Source organism: Heptranchias perlo, chromosome 24, assembly GCF_035084215.1.
Source record: "Heptranchias perlo isolate sHepPer1 chromosome 24, sHepPer1.hap1, whole genome shotgun sequence".
Lineage (NCBI taxonomy): Eukaryota > Metazoa > Chordata > Chondrichthyes > Hexanchiformes > Hexanchidae > Heptranchias > Heptranchias perlo.
In genome coordinates this window covers 41,241,931-41,263,279 of record NC_090348.1, presented here as the reverse complement: position 1 = coordinate 41,263,279, position 21,349 = coordinate 41,241,931, and the positions used below count along the sequence as shown (strand labels likewise).

The window sequence follows — 21,349 nt, the reverse complement described above, 5'->3', positions numbered from 1 at the left end:
CATAAAGTTGAGGTCTTTCACCTGAGGGGGGTAGTTGCTTTCAGAGGACCATCTTGAAGACTGGTCATGAGGTTTATCCACCAAAATATTCCTGAAAGAAAACACAAACCCTTGGTTAGTTTCTCATATTCATTCAGTCTCCATTTCCTGAAGTTGTGTTGGATGCAGCTCCATACAATCTTGTCTGATAGCATAAACAGGATTCTTCACCAATTTCCTAAGCATTTCGTCATCTGTAAGAGATTCAGTGATGCCTTAATTGTGTCTGGTTTAACTGGAATCTCAAGAAAATTTGTTTTTGTGGAGGGGCTTGAAATAATTTTTCCAAGTTCAGAGAACAGCAGACATATTAACTAAAAGAAAAACAGAAAATGCTGGAAACACACAGTTGGTTAATCAGTATGTGAAACGAGTGAAGACAGTAACATGAGTCACAACTCCTGGATTCAGATGCTTTGGCTGATAGCTGAGAGAACATCACTAATGTATGTTCTCCATTTAAGCTACAGATATAGCCATCTGTTTTTTGAACTGCTGCACAAGATGGCCTGCAAATTAGACATAGTCAAGGATTGCAAACCTATCCAGGAAACTCAAACGAATCGGAGGGAACTGTTTGTTTACCCATGTTATCTCTCTCTTCCTCCATGCAAGTAAGCTAATGCCCAAGATCCACACCTTGCATTAAGCTACTTCTAGCCTCCTACATCCGTCCAACAGTTGTAAACATTCCCACCAAGGCCGAATCCAAGTGAGTGACATCTGCTCATCGGAAGAAACTTAAATTATTCCCAAATTAGCAAATTGTAGCACTAGAAAGTAGGCTTAGGCTTCAATTGATGTGACCCAGATGTTTAGTCCTTCATGTTGTATTGATCTCAAGTGAAATGTCCCACTGTATAATAAATGTTAATTCACTTGTATGTAAATTCTACAACTTTATTTTTTGCACACAAAGAAATATCATAGCAGACAATTCCCCATATGATGAGTTCCTAATTTTACCTGAACTATCTTTGGGTGAGGGGAGGGGGGGCGGCACTTAAATGGCATCAATGTTGGACATTTCCCAGGGGTCAGTAATTCAATGGCAAAAACCTAGAAACAGGTTGACGACCATTCAGGGGCTATTGCACAAGAATGCAAACACATTCCTCCATTTGTTCAGCAGAGTTTTAGTGAAGGAAAAAACAAATTTTAACACCCCCATACAACTGCTCATTGTCATGCTGCTTGCACCAAATGAACAAGGCTAAGCAAAATACATTCTAATGTCATCTTACTCCCTTTTAATGTTGCCTATAACAAGTTTCATTAGATATTAAATGACTATATCCCGGTCCTCAACTTCTGCAAAAGAAATGTTAATTTTGGAACAGATGTCCTGAGTAAAAAAAACTCAATAGGGAATGGCATGCTAAAATCAGGGCGCAATGAATCAGAGATATATGTAATCAGTTTTTCAATAGCTGAATGTTCAGTTTCACAAGGCAAAGCCAAGTGAAAACACCTAGATAATTACACTTATCTAACCGTATGATTTGTCTTAAGAGTTCAAGTTACTCATGGCCTCACAGCAACAGATCAGATCGAAAAAGTAAAAAAGCTCCCAAGTAAAACGTGTATCTATTGTGGCTTCAACAGTGGTTAACATCACACATCCACCTATTTCTGCACTAACAAATCTGGTTAGTGCATGTAAGCTATTCATTCTTATTTCTGTTGAGCATGTAAGAAAATAGGTATGTTTTTACATTATTTTAATATAGAATAAAGACAGAACAGCTAATATCAATTATGGTTAAACTGGTTTGACCTGTGTGCTGGAAGATCTTATCTTTTCATCACAATGACACCCCAGGATAAAAGCTATAGTGCAGGGAAAGGAAAGATAGGAAGCAACGGTTGCTGAGATGACAATGTGACAGGATATTGACCAGGATATTAAATTACGACATGAGGCTCCTATCATTGTGTACGATCAATCTGTTCAATGACCTGAGGGCCATAAAACACCCAAAGTTAAACCAGCAATTAGACAATGAAAGCTTGTTTTTAAAGCTAGTATTAAAAAAGACAAATAGAAAGCAAAACTCAGTAGGAACTTTGGCTAGCTTCAAGGAGAGTTATCGTGATTGGCCTGGATAGGCATCGCTCACGATTCCCAGGAAGTTCTTTATATGATAGTTTCTAAATGTAGGACTGTGTATACTGCTCTGTATGTAATCATATGACTATTTTGAAACAGTAATAAATGTATTTAATTGTCAGACATATTACTGTCTCTAGCTTTACAAATCTGTTATTAAGAAGGATAAGGATTATTCAACAGGGAGCAGCTGTCTGATCATCCCAATTTAACACCGTAACTAAGGCAACAATTATCAACTTTTTAAAAAGTTTGACACTGAAATTACATACTTAGTGCAGTATGGTACCAGCCTGGAGAAAATGAACCTTTTTGTCACTGCTCAGTAGCACTGACCATTAAATACTCATGTTTGCAACCTTCACACTTGGCTCACAACTTACTCCTTCGGCAGCTATTGGATTTACGATTGAAACCGTTTTTTAAATTTGTATTAGTTATGAAATATACCCTCAATCCAAAAGAATGATAAAATCTGCCTGAATTCAGGTAGCCCTTTGGTCAGCGACTTCAGAACAACATCTAGTGCAGCAGAGCACTACAGCTCTCATTGCACGATGTTCCCTCTAACCATTCCACAGTCAACGCTCAAGATTGCTGGCAACAGTTATTCTTCAAATTTTGCTTTAAAAGGCTAAACAAGAATAATGCAGTTTATTGCATATACTCATAAGGCGACATATCTGCAAGACCCTATTTTCCAGGCAAAAACTGCTGAAAAATCCTGACCTACATGTAAAGGCACAGTGACAGTGTAACATTGACCAGTCAAGTTTACACACAATTCCCTCCTGGCACACAGAACTGAACTTACTGGTAACTGAATGAAAAGCTGAAAAGAAAATCACCAAGAAGCTACAACCTGCTCTCAGACAGAATGTGACCCAACATGTCAGCCAAGAATTCTGGAAGATTAGCTGCAAAATCAGCTGTACCAGCACCAGATGATCTAGTCAGTGGGAGCTTATTCCACTGAAAGTCACGTCTCTAAGCTCCAGCGGGACATGTTCCCGTTGACAAGATCAGCTGATTTCAAAGTAGCTGAGCTTGCAGCTAATGTGCCAGTATTTCTGGGTGCCAACAGGTTCAGGTCAGGTTCTGCCTCAGAGCAGGGTCAGGTTGGGTTCTTGCTGGCAGCAGAATCAAGTCAAGAACAAATTTTAAGTCGTTGTGACAGTACTGGCAGAACATCCACTGCATATTACTCAGATACAATACAACACCCTCACATATACTTTCAGTCCCCAGTGACATAAATACCTCAACTTACAGATGAACATTTACTATAAACCTGACAGCAAAACTATAACACAAAAGTATGATAACTTGACCCTGAATTTTGGTCTGACAATAATCGGTGATGGAACAACTCAGCATTGCACATTTCGCTCACCTGAGTACCATAGAATCATAGAAAGGTTACACCATTCGGCCCATCAAGTCCGTGCCAGCTCTATGCAAGAGCAATCCAGCTAGACCCACTCCCCCGCCCTCTCTAGGCCTGCAAACTTTTTCCTTTCAAGTCCTTATCCAGTTCCCTTTTGAAGGCCATGATTGAATCTGCCTCCACCACCCCCTCGGGCAGTGCATTCCAGATCCTAACTACTCGCTGTGTAAAAATGTTTTTCCTCATGTCACTTTTGGTTCTTTTGCCAATCACCTTAAACTGGACACAATACTTCAGTTGTGGCCGAACCAGCGTTTTATAAAGTTTCATCATTACTTCCTTGCTTTTGTACTGTATGCCTCTATTTATAAAGCCCAGGATCCCGCATGCTTTCTTAACCACTTTCTCAACCTTCCCTGCCACCTTCAATGATTTATGCACATATAGCCCCAGGTGTGTCTGTTCCTGTACCCCGAGAGTCGGGCCCTCTAATTTATATTGCCTCTCCTCGTTCTGCCTATCGAAATGTATCACTTGGCTTTTTTCTGCATTAAATTTCATCTGCCATGTGTCCATAAACACTATTGTTGTCAAAATGTATGGATTTTAAAGTTTTGAGGTCTGAATGATTTCAGAATGATAGAAAAACATGAAAGAAAAACAGATTAGAAATAGCATTTAGGCGAGATGTAGAGCTGATGATAATTGAGAACATGTAGTGATCAGTAATGACCTTTTTGTAACATTTTACAACTTTCCAAACGTAGTTTTTGTATTAGCAAAGTTACAAGATTCTATTCAGCATAAACTTCACGCTATGTAAAATTTCCAAGATTGCTGCACTTCCGATTTAAAACAGTACGTCTTCATACAGCATAAACATACCACTGCTTATTTACAAATTGACTTCACTGTCTTGAGGCAACTAAAATGCACTTTTGAGTACAATCATTATCCACAGAAGCAAAACTTATTCCATTTCAATCATGTTCCCAGTAAATGCTATTTAAAAAAAATCAGCACTGTGTAAGCAATAAGGATGGCAATAGCCTTTGAGCAGCTCTTAACAGTTATTTTGAAAGTCAACTTATTAACCTCCAATTCCTAGATTTTCTGGGATTTTAGGTGCTAAATGGTGAAGCAGACACATTGAGGTGTGTAGAACCCCATCAACTTCTTGGCTGTACTGTCGGCTAGTCTGTAGTCTCACCAAAGGTGGCATTTTCCCTACTTTAAAAACAAGACTTTTTTTTAAAAATAGGAGAAAAGCCATTAGGTTGACCAAGCACATCACTTAGATCAATCCAAGCCACACTCACTTCACAATATCCCTCAATTCCTTTTTTCTTCAAAAACATCCAAATGTCTTTCAAACCCATTTAAATTGCCCACTTCAACAGCCTTCCCTGGTAACTTATGCCAGAGCTACTACTGTTTAAGTGAAAAGTTCCATCCAACCTCTCCTTACTTCTAGCTTGCTTTTTTTTAAATAATTTTTTTTTTAAATATTTGTATTTAATCAAAAATTAGACGGAGGATAAAAATTTGGTTGGTTTGTGCACAGCCACTGAAAAGAAATTGAAACCATTCTGATAGAGGAAGCAAAATCCTTTTCTGCTTCTAGTTGAAGGATGACATCAGCTAGGAAACAGAAATTATAAACAGTTCAACACAAAAAAAGTTAAAAGCTACTGCAGTGCACATCTTTGAAGCCAAGAAATAACTAAAATTACAGCTTTAAAAGGAGATGAATACCTGGTTAGAAACAGGATCCAGCTAGAAGATTAAATAGAGATAGAGGCAATCGAAGGCTGTATGGAACACAAGCTCAGGCCATTGAAACATTATGCCAAGAAACACAAGACTAGACGTATATGTAGGATACAAGACTGGATAAGTATTCTGGAGTTATACTCATGTTGCTTTTGAGGAACATAACAAATGTTACACAACGTTTCCTTAAGAAATTAGGGGATCAGGTGGTGCCCAAAGCCATCTATATATATTCTTCACTGGATTGATAACAGGACACTGAGAAATGGATCCAATGACAGTGGGAGTGTGACTCTAAGAGACAAATAAAGATGTCTGAATGGTAATACACATTCATTAACCAGGGTTCCCACAAAAAGCTTCTTGTACTGCCATTTTATTAACTTCCTTCAGCTACAGTGAAAGTTTTTTTCTATTATGGTGGGCGCCCAGTGACTGGTGCTGAAATCTCAGTTTCAAGCATCTGGGAAGATTTACAGTAAATTTGTCTTCTGCCTTAATATTCATTAGAGAAGTGGAAAAAAAGAGAAATCATCAGAAGTCCTCTGCCTGTTAAGGTAAAAGATCCCATAGCACTATTTGGACAAGAGCAGGGGGAGTTCTCCTGGTGTCACAGCCAACATTCAACACTCAACCAACACAGATCACCTACCAATTGTTTTGCGTTGCTGTTTGTGGGTCATAGGTGATACAACCTACCTGCAGTGCTTTTACAAGTGACTAAACGTCAAAAGTACTTCACTCTTCGAAGTGGTTTGGGGTGCCTTGAGGAATTTAAAAGGTATGAAATACAATTTTGTTCGTTCTTTATTTGGATATAAATGTGTTTGAGGCAATTTGTAATTCACCCTAGTGCTATGTTATTTAAAACACTCTCTCCAGACACAGCTCAAGTCAAAACTGAGTGCCATCTCAAATTTACTGCGGTCACATTTTTAATAGTAAAAATTAGTGTCTACAAGGACTTATTAGTTTCTAACAAAGTAGAACTATAATAAAAATAAATGTTTTTGCCTTCAGGAATTAGATCTTCCAAATCTTGCCATGTTGAAAGCCCTTTCGCAAACTTCCTAAAAATCACTAAGATCGTTGCAACAATTGAATTAGAAGAAACTCTTGCCTTTGTAGAGGGCAAGCTGTTCAAGTTATCAACTCGACCAACCTCTCTCCCACCACTGCCAAAACCCTTAACCCTCCTCTTCGATGTACTAATTTTCACTCTCCATAAACTCAATTGTCCAAAACTCAGCTGCGACGTCCTGTCCTACACGAAGCCCATCCATGCTTGCCTACACGAACTCCTTACCCCCAAAGCATCAAACCTAAAACCCCCATTCTTATGGACAAACTTTTCCACTGCCTCACCCCATTCCTACTTCCACAACCTTCTCTAGCCTTACATACTTTACTGTGTGCACTCTAGTCCTTTAACTCTGGCCTTCTGCAGAACCCTCCCTTTAAACCATTAATGGCAGAGTAATCAGCCTTTTTGGCCCAACTCTCAAACTCCTTCCCTTAATCGCTCTCTCCGCCTTTCAACTTCTTTCACTGCCTTTAAAAGATTCCTTGAAACCCAACTTTTCGACCAAGCTTTCAGTCACCTCTCATTACCCCACTAAAATTCATCGGCCATTCCCTTCTTCATCAGTGAAGCATCTTGGGAGATTTTTCTGCATTAAAAATGCTACTTAAATACAAGTTTACAGCTGCCTCTGACTTATCAGAAACCTACTTCAAGATGCCTTTCCAGGTGTCAGTTACAAACTGCCTTCAGTTTTAGCATGACTGTATGTAGCAGCAGCTGAAGCCCACTCTCTATCCTCCAGGGAGGACAGCAAGCACCTGTGCAGACCATAAGAAAAAAAACCAAGTCTATTTAAATAAACAACCCTGAAATCATTGCAAGCTAACAGAACCCCCTCCCTGATGTTAGAGAATTACTGGGTTTTATGTAGGAGCTTCTCAAAGTAAAGAGACGAATATAATTTGTCTAAACTTTCCTGCTAAGCAATTATATTAACTGATTTGAATGAAAACGTGTGCCCAAGTACAAATATCATTAAACCTTCTCTAACAGATTTACATTTATGTATTTTCTTAAATGGTTTTACAGAAATCTAATCCTTAAATAGAAACAGTTACAAAAATATTTACTTTATGAAAGTCCCTTTGCCTTATTGAGCTATCTTGATGTGAAGCTCCAGTTAAAAGTTCAGGGCTGAGTTTTATCTCTGGCTTGTAAAGAATGACTAAAGCAAACAATGTAAAGTATACAACAATATAAAATTTCTTTAAAGTTGAGAATACTGATGTAGAAGAAAAAAAGCATTAATCGTACTCTTTACATCAATCACATGCTCCAGGAATTTGCCGATTTTTAAAAAAACTTGTTTGAAGGCTCTTTCCTTCTCCACTCCCGACCTGGGAAACTCTTGCTTTCCGTGCCATTTTCACTTTCCATCCCCAGTCATCTCTTAACTATCCTACTCATCTCACAAACATGTTGCTGCTACTTTCATTTACGTTTAACATTCAGCTTAACTGGCTGAAAAAAAATGTATGTTCAGCCAAAGTTGGGGTTTCAGTGTACTCTTTATTTGAATACAGGCATGGCCGTGCTGTTTCAGTGGCATTTAAGCAACAACAGTAAAAACTGACACTTCATTACATCATTGTTTACAGTTAAAAGTTACTCAGTCACTCAAATTCAGTTCTGGCCCGGATGACCTGTTCTGCATACGACTCCCTCCTCACCTACTCGAGCTTATTGTGACTGCTGCAAAAATCATTATTACTACATTACCTGCCTTTTCAATTTAGTCCTACAGGAATCTATGAATTCATACTAACCAGGTAGATTGTTTGGTCTGTCTACCATGAATAACTCGAAAAGTATTACTTTTTTTTTTTAAAAACAGTTAAGATACCTGCTACTCAGTTAAAGGTCTGTAATGGCCCAATACTCAAGATGGATCAATGTTGCCCAATTCTACAGTTCTAGAGAATAATGAATAAAAGTACCTATCTTTAAAGACAAAAAAGTTGATTTTGTTTCTTCTTTTCAATCTCTTTTTTTTGTGTGTTCAAGAGGAGGGATTAATGTGGGAATGCAAGTCTGACTATCTCAGACACCCATGTCACCAAACACTCCCACATAAATATAGCTATTTGCAAAGTAAAGCTCAATCTATTCAGCCCCAACCTCAAAACAGCATCCCCATCTGTACCAATGCAACACTTGTTATCCATTTCCCACACCTGCCAACATGTGGGCAGACTGCCAATTAATATCGAATTTGGGGTAGTTTTGTACTACAGGCTTATGCTCAGTCATAATTGAACTAACACAACCCAAACTCATGTTACATTAAAAAAAAGACAGACTTGTATTTATATAGTGCCTTTCACAACCTCAGGACATCCCAAAGCGCTTTACAGCCGAAGAAGTACTTTTGAAGTATAGTCACCGTTGTAAGGTAGGACATTTGCAGCCAGAGGTGACCTTCATCCCATCAGTCTGTTAGGATTTGAACCCTGGTCCCAGAGATAAAAGGTCAGGGTCTAAGCCACTGCACCATCCATTTCCCAAGCTGATTTGTTTTATATGAACAAATGCCAATGAGGTTAAACCTTGGACTATTGATATTCCTCTTATGCATGCCCTTGCCTGCTTATCCATTCTAACATCATAACTTTGCTGATCACCCATGGCTCTCTTGCATTATAACAAATAACATCAAACTAGGGGTTGCAAACTTGTCGAATTCAGAAATCGTCTCGCAATGAGGCAATATTAACAACACTACTTTCCAAACTTAAAGGCTCACAAAATTCAATGGGAACAAATCAGTAAATAAATACAAGCGGAAGAATGACCAAGTTACCTGGGCTTCAAGTACTGGATTTCCAGTGCTGGGAGGAGCGGGGGCGCAAGTCACCTACAGATCGCAGTTTGAATATCCTTGGGCAAGACTAACTCAAGAAACCCGCACTCATCATTGGGGGCACAGTTTGGTTTTTCCATTCACATACAATAAACAGCCAAAATACATCTAAACGATACTTGACACTAAAAAGTTCCTTAATAAATGTGCTTACTTATGGATATGCTGTACCAATCCCTGATGTGAATTGAGTTAGCCCATCTCTGAGCAGATCCTATGTGAGCATCTAAAGCTGAATCAGTTAGATACACTGAAGGGCCTATCTTGTCCCCACCTGTGTGCGCACTCATACAATTCAAGGAGTCCTAATCATATTTTTCTAGTCCCAAAAAGACAAGCAACAAAGACCCCATCCTTAAACTTATTCTTAACAGGAACCTTAAGCTATTTCCACAGTCTTACATTCGTTGGAGACCAATACTGAGAAGCTATGCAAAAATATATTCACATACAAGCACTACCTCTTCCAAAGAACTTGTACTAAGCACTAAGAATCACATCCTAAACACTCACTTTAAAGGCAGCTACTTCCATCATAGTGTCCATCAAATGTACTTCATGGTCCTTAGCTTTTTAAGACTTACAGCAGCTAAGTATAGTCATTAAAAACGAGCAATACCTAAGCACTTCGGCCATATACTGAACTGTAAATATAGCTCGATTCTAAATGATACCTTATCTGATAAAATGTTTTAAATATTACACAGCTCATCTTGTTTATTTGTTCCAATGTGGTGTTTCAAGCCTTTTCCACATCCTAAACTGTCAAAATTGTGGTAAATGCAACTTTGATTTAAACCACATCTTTCACTCGTTGCTGGACCGAGCAGGTCATAATTTTCTGTGGTTTTATCTCATTTCGTTCTTCCATTAAATACTAGTAAAAAGCACAAATTCCACACCGAGACTTAGTGCCACTGCACTGTAAAAATCAAACTCACTCCTTATATACATTCAAAAAGGTCAAACCTATTGCGCCGTGTAGCCAAATTTAACAGATTTAATATATAAAACACCATCTTCTTTTCCTGATCATATTTTCTGGCAATTATGTGGACAATTTCAACCAGGCCAAATTATGAAATTAACTAATTTGTCACTCCACGATGTAACACATGCAACACTGTGCAGTCCTGATGATCAAAGCTAGCCCATAATCAGCAACATACCCTCACCTAACAGAAGTAATCTAGGCAAAATCTATGACTTCAAGATAAATCAAATGAAATATACAGACTAAAAGGGCTCAAAAATAAGTAAGTTTTCAGTTATGCACGGTATGTATCCCAGCACATTCAGAGAGACTTGGGAGGAGATCAGACAGGCACTGAGAATCAGAGTCACTAAACACTGGAGAAGTCCCAGTAGAGTGGAAACAGGCCATGTTCAAAAAAGTCAATTCAGACACAAGCAAATGCAGACCCATCAGTATTACTTCCATTCCATGTAAAATAATGAAATCAATCAGGAGAAAACTTGAGAATTACAAGTGTAACTTAATAGACAGAGTTCAGTATAGATGCAGAAGAGGAAGGTCCTGCCTGATCAACCTCACCAACTTCAAGGAAGTGACAACCCAAATGGATTGTGGAAAGCCCTACACCACAATGTGCCTGGATTTTCAAAAGGATTGGATAAAATGCCACATAAAATGCAAAACTTTGGGGATTTAAGGTAACCCCTGAGAATGGGTAAAAGATAGAAAATGAGGATCCATCAGAGAAGTCATGTCGAGTGCTTGGAAGGGAAGTACCAAGTCGCTTGGATTTGGGACCACTACTGTTTCTAATTTATATAAAAGTGACTTGGATTTAGACAATCAATGCAAAGTGATCAAATTTGCAGATGATACCAAACAGTGAAACATTGGCAGACAAAATTTAATGCAAAGGAATGTAACATACTGTACATGGAGAACAAATATAAAAGGCAAATCCAAACTATTATTTTCATTTAAATTGCAAGAGTAAAACAAAGGGACAGATTCAAGCTAATAAATAAAATTATTCTTCACACGGTGGTCAACATATGGAATGGACTCCAGGAAAGTAGTGAAATTTTTTTTTTAAATTGGTAATCCTAAGAAACAACTGCATGCTGAAATAGGGGAAACTGTAGCAGCTCTCTGGGCACATAACCTTCCTCATCAGGAACCACGTTGCAATCTTGTAATGTATAGCTGGCAACCCTCGGTACAAGAAATTGGTTATTATGGAAGCTGACAGCAGTGAAAGGAATGGTGCCATCAGTCCTGTCCCACCCTCAATAAATCAAAACAAAGAAAAGTTATGACAAAATTATATAAAGAGTTTTACACACTAAATGTTGAACACTTATCATCATCCTTCAGATTCAAATGAAAAGAACCTGTAGTGGCATGACTGAAAAACATTTCCAAGAACTTGGTGGTGTAGCAGGTTAGAATCAAGTCCTTTCACCTCAGCTCAGTTAAAATCTAGCACAAAAATCTCATGTTCTTCATCACCCACTCAAAAAAAAGTCAAGAAAAAAAATCTGAACATTTTCTTCCTGTGTAACTGCCACTACAACTAAAAAGTCATCTCAACTTCATCCAATGCACCATATACAGTTAAAGTCTGAGCTAAAATTACTGGGCTGGTGCTAATGATTTCAATTAGAAGGGGTAAACAATTCTTCAGCCCCAAGTAATTCACCAGCTATATGCAATGACTTTCATATTCTTGCGTGGCACATGTAAAAGTTTTTTTTGGCCTGGGAAGAGAAAAGGGCCCTTCCATGGACAATTCCATTACACTGCATTAACTTAATACAGAAGCATATCCCATCTTGAACCACTTATATTACATTCACTATTCCTATAAGCCTGTTGCACCAAAACAAAAACAACCATTCCGATTTGGAGTGGGAAACAGAATGGTACACACAATGTCTAATGACAACTTGTCTACTCTTCAGTTTTATTTGCAGGTCAAGCTCTATTAGTCCAGTATCTTCAGTTTGCAGTACAGCACTGGAACAGTTAATCATTACTACATATTACCTCTGAGAAAATACAGATAGAAATAGCTTGGTATTACGTTCACTTTGGTCAAAGTATGTGCACCAAGTGAAAACTTACTACAAAGACCAACTTTCTTGAGGAAAATGTCTGTCTGCCTTGGGCCATTTTCCTATGTTAAAGGCACTATATAAATTCAAGTTGTTGTTGAAAAAAATCAAAGGGGTAAGAGTACTGACAGGGAGCTGAATGCATGGTCAACCTCACATTTCCAAATCTACCAAGACCACTCTAGAACTCTACTCCATTCCCAGACATCTATGTCAGTTGGCAGGATTTATCTCCCTCTCCTCACATGGAAGGACATCAGAAAGCAGGACTATTCAAGCCTCCACAGTGTGAGTAAAGATGCACCATTAGCACTATGTCCTAGTATTACTACTACTACAAAATGCAAGAAAAAGCTCAGCATTCAACAGATAATTTCTCTGTCACAACCTCCTACTTTTTTCCATTTCATCAGCACTATCATAATCAATAATATTCTGGCTTCTGAACTTACTTCTCTTGTTCCTTCTCACCTTCAAATATGCTATCCAACCCAAGTGGCAGCAGGGGGAACTAGGAGTCAAATGGTTGCAAGTTCAAGCCTCACTCCAAAACCCAAGCACAAAACTTAGGCTGACCTTTCAATGCAGCACTGAAGGAAAGCTGTGTTATCAATGGTGCCGCCTTTCAGGTGACATACTAAATCGAAACCCCATCTACCTATTCAGCTCAATATAAAATTGCCCATGATATTACTTGAAGGGAGCAAGGAGTGCTCCTGGTGTCCCACAACCACCAACAAAAAGATTCATTGGTTATTTAATCTCATTTGCTGTTGGAGACACATAGCTATGCACAATTTGGCACTTCAAAAAATAATTTATTGGCTACAATTCGATTCAAGATGTCCTAAAGTGATATACAAGGGCTCTTTGTCATGGCTACTGTTTTGAAATCAAGACTCGTTGCAGTCTCCTCCTCCAACTTATTCTTTTCCAGAATCTTACAACTGTGGAATCCTCATCTCCCTCAGTCTTCCCTTCCTTGCTTACCATTAAGTGATCATCAATTTCCACTTTATCTTGCCTCATCTTTTACTATCTGCACCCTTGGTGATATCCTGTACTGTTGGTCTTGGTATTTGACCTCTGATTCTCCAATATTCATATCTATATACACAAAATTTCATTTGCGCAACACTTAAAAATATTTAATTTGAGGCATTTTTTCCACAGCTATCCAATATTATCAAACCTATTTCAATCCAATTTGTTTTTTTTTTAAACTGAGGAATGAACGTTGGATACGCCACTACATTTGTCTGGTGCCAGTTTTGTAGTGCATTGTCGACTTAGTACAGAAATATCCACTTGGTTTTGAGCAGAAAGGTACCAACATGATGGCATCGACAGGTATAAATCAAATAGCAAATCACATCACCCCACAGCAACATATGGGAGAATATTTCGAGAACGTATATTTAATTACTTCCAAGGAATACCACCTATTTGGGACAGGTATCACTGGGAATGGTTACTTTCAACACTCCGTGTTTATGTACCACCCTGACTACTTCGATGATGGAGATGGGCAGTGACGATCCCACAGCATTATTTGAATTAAACCTGAAAACACTCAACTCACACTAAAGAAGTCGACAGATCATTGTTGTTTGTAGGATGTTGCTGTGTGCAAAACGACCACCACATTAATAGTGATTGCTCAGTCATCACAAAGTAATTCATTGAAGAACTTTGGGACATTTTTGATGTTAAATAAGGCCCTATATAAATGCAAGCTCTTTCTTTCATTACTCACAAATGTTTGATCGTAGGTGTGGAATGATACAAGCAATTTATTGCTTTCCATGACAGCTGTATAAATTTCAAATCCAATTACAGTACTAGCAAAAAAATGATAGGAATAGCAAATACAAAATGCTGGAAATATACAGATCAATAATCTCAAAGAGAGACAGGCCAGCATTGTAGATGGGACCCTCATCAGACAAAAGGTCCCAACAAGCAATATTATTCTTCTCTTTCCACATTTACTACATTAATGGCAGTATATGTTGTTTCAGGTTCTTATTGGTGCAACTGTAATAACTAAGTGCTACATATTTGCAGCACCTCGTTTTTAGAACCACACCATTATTGAATGGGTTATCTTCTGGATGAATTACTGACAATATCAAAGAACTAAAGTTTGCAGATGATACAAAGATGGGAGGGAAAGTGCAGAGTGAGGAGGACATAAAAAACCTACAGGGGGATATAGACAGGCTGGGTGAGTGGGCGGAGATTTGGCAGATGCAATACAATATTGGAAAATGTGAGGTTATGCACTTTGGCAGGAAAAATCAGAGAGCAAGTTATTATCTTAATGGCAAGAAACTGGAAAGTACTGCAGTACAAAGGGATCTGGGGGTCCTAGTGCAAGAAAATCAGAAAGTTAGTATGCAGTTGATCAAGAAGGCCAACGGAATGTTGGCGTTTATTGCTAGGGGGATAGAATATAAAAACAGGGAGGTATTGCTGCAGTTATACAAGGTATTGTTGAGATCGCACCTGGAATACTGCACACAGTTTTGGTGTCCATACTTAAGAAAAGACATACTTGTTCTCGAGGCAGTACAAAGAAGGTTCACTCGGTTAATCCCGGGGATGAGGGGGTGGACATATGAGGAGAGGTTGAGTAGATTGGGACTCTACTTATTGGAGTTCAGAAGAATGAGAGGCGATCTTATTGAAACATATAAGATTGTGAAGGGGCTTGATCGGGTGGATGCGGTAAGGATGTTCCCAAGGATGGGTGAAACTAGAACTAGGGGACATAATCTTAGAATAAGGGGCTGCTCTTTCAAAACTGAGATGAGGAGAAACTTCTTCACTCAGAGGGTGGTAGGTCTGTGGAATTTGCTGCTCCAGGAAGCTGTGGAAGCTACATCATTAGATAAATTTAAAACGGAAATCGACAGTTTCCTAGAAGTAAAGGGAATTAGGGGTTACGGGGAACGGGCAAGAAATTGGACATGAATTTAGATTTGAGGTTAGGATCAGATCAGCCATGATCTTATTGAATGGCGGAGCAGGCTCGAGGGGCCGATTGGCCTACTCCTACTCCTGCTCCTGCTCCTGCTCCTGCTCCTATTCCTTACGTTCTTATAACTGACGATGTAGTTACTTGAATAAGGAACCGCAAAGCCACTCATCAGTTAGAATAAACATCATTTCCACAAATAAAAAAACATCCACAAAGCCAGGTAAACAAGACAAATATTGAGCTAACTTAAGAGGTAAATGTACTTGCTACAAACTATACTAGCAAAGCAGTTAGAAGTTGCGATGTAGCCTTTAACTGTTGATGTGTTACTGTGTAACAGTCAGCATCACAGGACACTTAACACAACTTGGTTAAAGGAGTGCTTTCCAGAACTAATACTCACCAACAAGCTATTGCAGAAACACAGCATTCACACCAGCACAAAAGTAGAGCCCAACTATAAAGTACAGCAAAACAAATCTGTCCGTGCAATACTGATGAATACGGTTTTGCTCAATTGTTCAAGTGCAACTGGGTTCAGTTATACTGCCAGTAACGCACAGCAGTTGTGTCACACATGGATAATACAAACATTTGTCAAGATCATTCAATCAGACAATTCATTTGTGTAAACAAAAACAGAAAAGGCTGGGAAATGCTCAGGTCAGGCAGAATCTATGGAGAAACAGAAGTCAGTCAGTCAGCATTTCAGGTCTAAAGCCATTCCCCAGGGCTGAAACATATTACTGATGAAGTGTGTTTAAAAAAGGAACAGAACAAGGATAAAGGGGTAGGAAAAAGAAAACAGAAAAAAAATAACCTGTGAAGTGCTTGGGTGGAGAACAGTAGATGGTTAAATGAGAGAAGCAATATTAGCAGGAGACAAAGCAAGGCACTGCAATGCTTTTTAAAAATGTATTCATGTATGTTGAATCATAAGACAAATTTTACTTCTGGAACATGCAGGTTTGATAAATGGGAAGGAAAATGATTCATAAATTTCTCCACTGTCTCAACAATTATTGGGATATTTCAGATATTGCTAGGTTCTCAGTCTACTGCTGAGCTTTAGTTAGTGACCACATACAAAAAGCTAACAGCAATCACACCAATTATGAAAATGTGAGCTGTTATTTAAATTAATGGATCAGCAATCATCCTCCATATAATTTTAAAATCTGTATTTGACCATGATGTGCTGGTTTTATTTGCTGTAATAAGGCTGTGTATCCAACATTCCCAAATATTTGAAGTGGCTGATACTATTTGCAGGCACTTGACACATTGCAAAGATCATACATAAACAACAGTATCAAAAACATTTTTTTTTTAAAACTGGTTTTGCAACATCCAGTGAAAGGAGTATGAGCAAGTAGACAACTAATCAGTGAAAGGATCTGCAACAGTTCTCAAGACTGAAACTTGCATTTTATAAATCTTAGTTCCAATACCACCTACAACTGATGTAAAACAGCAAGTTTTCACCTATTGCAATAAACAAATTACTCAGATTCCAAAAAAACTACCTACACACTGATAAAATTAAATGGTTACCAATTCCAGGATCAGGTGCTACTACCCTTTTCTATTTTAAGTGACAGGAGAAAACACACAAGTTCAACTATCTACTAAACTGTGACTGCACTGAACAAGTAATTTACTGAGTGTTAAGCAATTCAAGGCACAAGATAGGGCACTAGATAAATGCCAGTTATTTGTTTTTTTTAAATTATAACATTAAAAATCAGTTTAGTAATGTGACTACAGTGAATCATTTTCAAAGAACTGCCTGTTGCTTTGCATCAAATACAGTTACAAAAGCATCTGGGTGAAACTGAAGGTGGGCACAAATTTCCAGTCCCATTCAACTCTACTATTGCATTAGAAAAGCGAGGGGGGGGGGGGAAACAACAACACTTAAGGCTTTCTGAAAATCGCTGCACATTTTTTTGGCGGGGCAGCTATTTAATAAACCTGGGGGTGAGGGGGAAAACTATAAATACAGGCTACAAATCCCAGCCCAGACAACAGTCCCCTCCCATCACAGACTGCACATTCAACTTCATGTTCAAACAAATTAAATTGCTAGAAACTGAAGACATTTTGAAGATCTCGAATTAGGGAACTAGAACAGAACAGAAATCAACGTCTTCTCCTCTCTTCCATTCCCTCCCCTCCCCAATGGCAAGCAGCTTCCTTGCCCAGAGTAGGTGAACCCCAAAGCCGCCTGTAGCATCAAGCGAGCCCGAGGCTTCACCGGCCCTACCGGGCCCCGCTGGAAATAACGAACGGGCAACAGATTATTGTCCAAGAAAGAAGGGGAGTCCCAAAGGACACGAGAAAAAACACGGCGGATACTTACTCAGGAACGTAGATGGAGGAGTAGCTGGACCATTTATGGACGCAGTAATTCAGCGCCCTGCTCTCGGGTAACACGGCCGCCATCTTACAGCAGCAGCGCGGCGGCCAGCCCAGGCTCCGCACCACGTGACCCGGGAGAGCGGGGTGGGAGGGCACTCCCATTGCACATAGATAGATATATATATATACCCAGTACATGTACCCAATCCTCATATACACCCCCAACCCCACCCTGCACATGGATAGAAACATCCAACCCCACCCTGCACACAGATACAAACATCCAACCCCACCCTGCACACAGATACAAACATCCAACCCCACCCTGCACACAGATACATACATCCAACCCCACCCTGCACACAGATACATCCCCAACCCCACCCTGCACACAGATACAAACATCCAACCCCACCCTGCACACAGATACAAACATCCAACCCCACCCTGCACACAGATACAAACATCCAACCCCACCCTGCACACAGATACATCCCCAACCCCACCCTGCACACAGATACAAACATCCAACCCCACCCTGCACACAGATACATCCCCAACCCCACCCTGCACACAGATACAAACATCCAACCCCACCCTGCACACAGATACATCCCCAACCCCACCCTGCACACAGATACAAACATCCAACCCCACCCTGCACACAGATACATACATCCAACCCCACCCTGCACACAGATACAAACATCCAACCCCACCCTGCACACAGATACAAACATCCAACCCCACCCTGCACACAGATACATACATCCAACCCCACCCTGCACACAGATACAAACATCCAACCCCACCCTGCACACAGATACAAACATCCAACCCCACCCTGCACACAGATACATACATCCAACCCCACCCTGCACACAGATACATCCCCAACCCCACCCTGCACACAGATACAAACATCCAACCCCACCCTGCACACAGATACATACATCCAACCCCACCCTGCACATGGATAGAAACATCCAACCCCACCCTGCACATGGATAGAAACATCCAACCCCACCCTGCACACAGATACAAACATCCAACCCCACCCTGCACACAGATACATCCCCAACCCCACCCTGCACACAGATACATACATCCAACCCCACCCTGCACACAGATACAAACATCCAACCCCACCCTGCACACAGATACAGACATCCAACCCCACCCTGCACACAGATACATACATCCCCAACCCCACCCTGCACACAGATACAAACATCCAACTTCACCCTGCACACAGATACAAACATCCAACTTCACCCTGCACACAGATACATACATCAAACTTCACCCTGCACACAGATACATACATCAAACTTCACCCTGCACACAGATACATACATCAAACTTCACCCTGCACACAGATACATACATCCAACCTCACCCTGCACACAGATACATACATCAAACTTCACCCTGCACAAAGATACTTCCAACCTCACCCTGCACACAGATACATACATCCAACCTCACCCTGCACACAGATACAAACATCAAACTTCACCCTGCACACAGATACATACATCAAACTTCACCCTGCACACAGATACATACATCAAACTTCACCCTGCACACAGATACATACATCAAACTTCACCCTGCACACAGATACATACATCCAACCTCACCCTGCACACAGATACATACATCAAACTTCACCCTGCACAAAGATACTTCCAACCTCACCCTGCACACAGATACATACATCCAACCTCACCCTGCACACAGATACAAACATCAAACTTCACCCTGCACACAGATACATACATCAAACTTCACCCTGCACACAGATACATACATCCAACCTCACCCTGCACACAGATACATACATCAAACTTCACCCTGCACACAGATACATACATCAAACTTCACCCTGCACACAGATACAAACATCCAACCCCACCCTGCACACAGATACATACATCCAACCCCACCCTGCACACAGATACAAACATCCAACCCCACCCTGCACACAGATACAAACATCCAACCCCACCCTGCACACAGATACATCCCCAACCCCACCCTGCACACAGATACAAACATCCAACCTCACCCTGCACACAGATACATACATCCAACCCCACCCTGCACACAGATACATACATCAAACCTCACCCTGCACACAGATACAAACATCCAACCCCACCCTGCACACAGATACATACATCCAACCCCACCCTGCACACAGATACATACATCAAACCTCACCCTGCACATGGATACATACATCAAACCTCACCCTGCACACAGATACATACATCCAACCCCACCCTGCACACAGATACATACACCAAACCTCACCCTGCACAAAGATACATACATCAAACTTCACACATACATATGCCCAACCTCTCTGCACACAAATACATAAATCCAACTTCACATATACCCAATCTCACTCTGCACACAGATACATTTTTTTAAATTTCAAAAATGTATTTTATTCATAAAATTTGCAAAGGTACATACAGTACAATCCAAATATTACAGTTCAAACAATACAGTTACAGATCATGCATGGTAAATACAGTCCATGACACGCCAGGGTGCTCATTACACTTACAATCAATACAGATTACAGTTGCATTATTTTCATTGCTGTCATTTCACATTCATTCCGAGGGGGGTTTACTCGGGTTCTAGCCCCTCGGAGTACAATGGCGGGAGGGCCCTAATCTGTGGCCTTTCCCCATTGACCCTCTGTGGCTGCCGCACAAAGCTACAGTGAGTCCCTCAGCACTTAGTCCTGGGCCTTGGAATGTGCCAGTCTGCAACACTCAGTCGTGGACAGTTCTTTGCACTGGAAGATCTGTAATGTTTGGGCAGACCAAAGGGCGTCTTTCACCAAGTTGATGGTCTTCCAGCAGCAGTTGATGTTTGTCTCGGTATGTGTCCCTGGGAACAGTCCGTAAAGCACAGAGTCCTGTGTTCCACAGCATCATGGCCAGACCCATCTTTCACAACAGATAGAACCTCAGCACATAGTGACACTTGGTGTTAGCGTACCGAGGGTCTATGCACAGCTTGATGCAGCTGCACAGAAAGGTGGCCATCAGGATGAGGGTAACGTTTGGTATATTTCTCCCCTCTTTCAATGGAGATTTGTACATCGTGTCCCTGCGGACACGGTCCATTTTTGATCTCCAGACAATGTGGAAGACGGCTCGGGTGACTGTTGCGGAGCAGGAGCGTGGTGTGGGCCAGACCTGCGCCACGTACAGCAACACCGAGAGCACCACCCACCTAATGACTAGGTTCTTACCCATGATTGTGAGGGATCGTCGATCCCACAGTCCCTGTTTTTGTTTCACTTTAGCAATACGCTCCTCCCAATTCTTGGTGCACACCCTGTCCCCTCCAAACCAGATGCCCAGCACCTTGATGTAATCTGACCTGATGATGAAGGGAACAAAGGATCAGTCAATCCAGTTCCCAAAGAATACGGCCTCGCTTTTGCTGCAATTTACTCTGGTCCTCGAGGCCAGTTCGAACTGGTCACAGATGCTCATCAATCTTTGGACCGACAGCTGATCCGAGCAGAAGACAGCACGCAGATACATATACCCAACACCACACTGCACACAGATACGTATACCCAACCCCACACTATACACAGCAACATATACCCAACCCCACACTGCTGA

At 40.5% G+C, this 21,349-nt stretch overlaps 1 protein-coding gene across 1 annotated transcript in view; it reads right to left on the bottom strand.

The window, feature by feature from the left end:
- The window catches only part of mkln1 (muskelin 1, intracellular mediator containing kelch motifs), a 133,944-nt gene extending 116,173 nt beyond the window's left edge, over nucleotides 1-17,771 (bottom strand). The window contains exons 1-2 of the mRNA XM_068005164.1: nucleotides 17,689-17,771; nucleotides 22-91 (exon numbers count right to left, since the gene is read on the bottom strand). Of these exons, the coding sequence (XP_067861265.1) occupies nucleotides 22-91; nucleotides 17,689-17,771 (153 nt within the window). The remainder of the gene's footprint in view (nucleotides 1-21; nucleotides 92-17,688) is intronic.
- Between the last annotated feature and the right edge of the window lie 3,578 nt (nucleotides 17,772-21,349).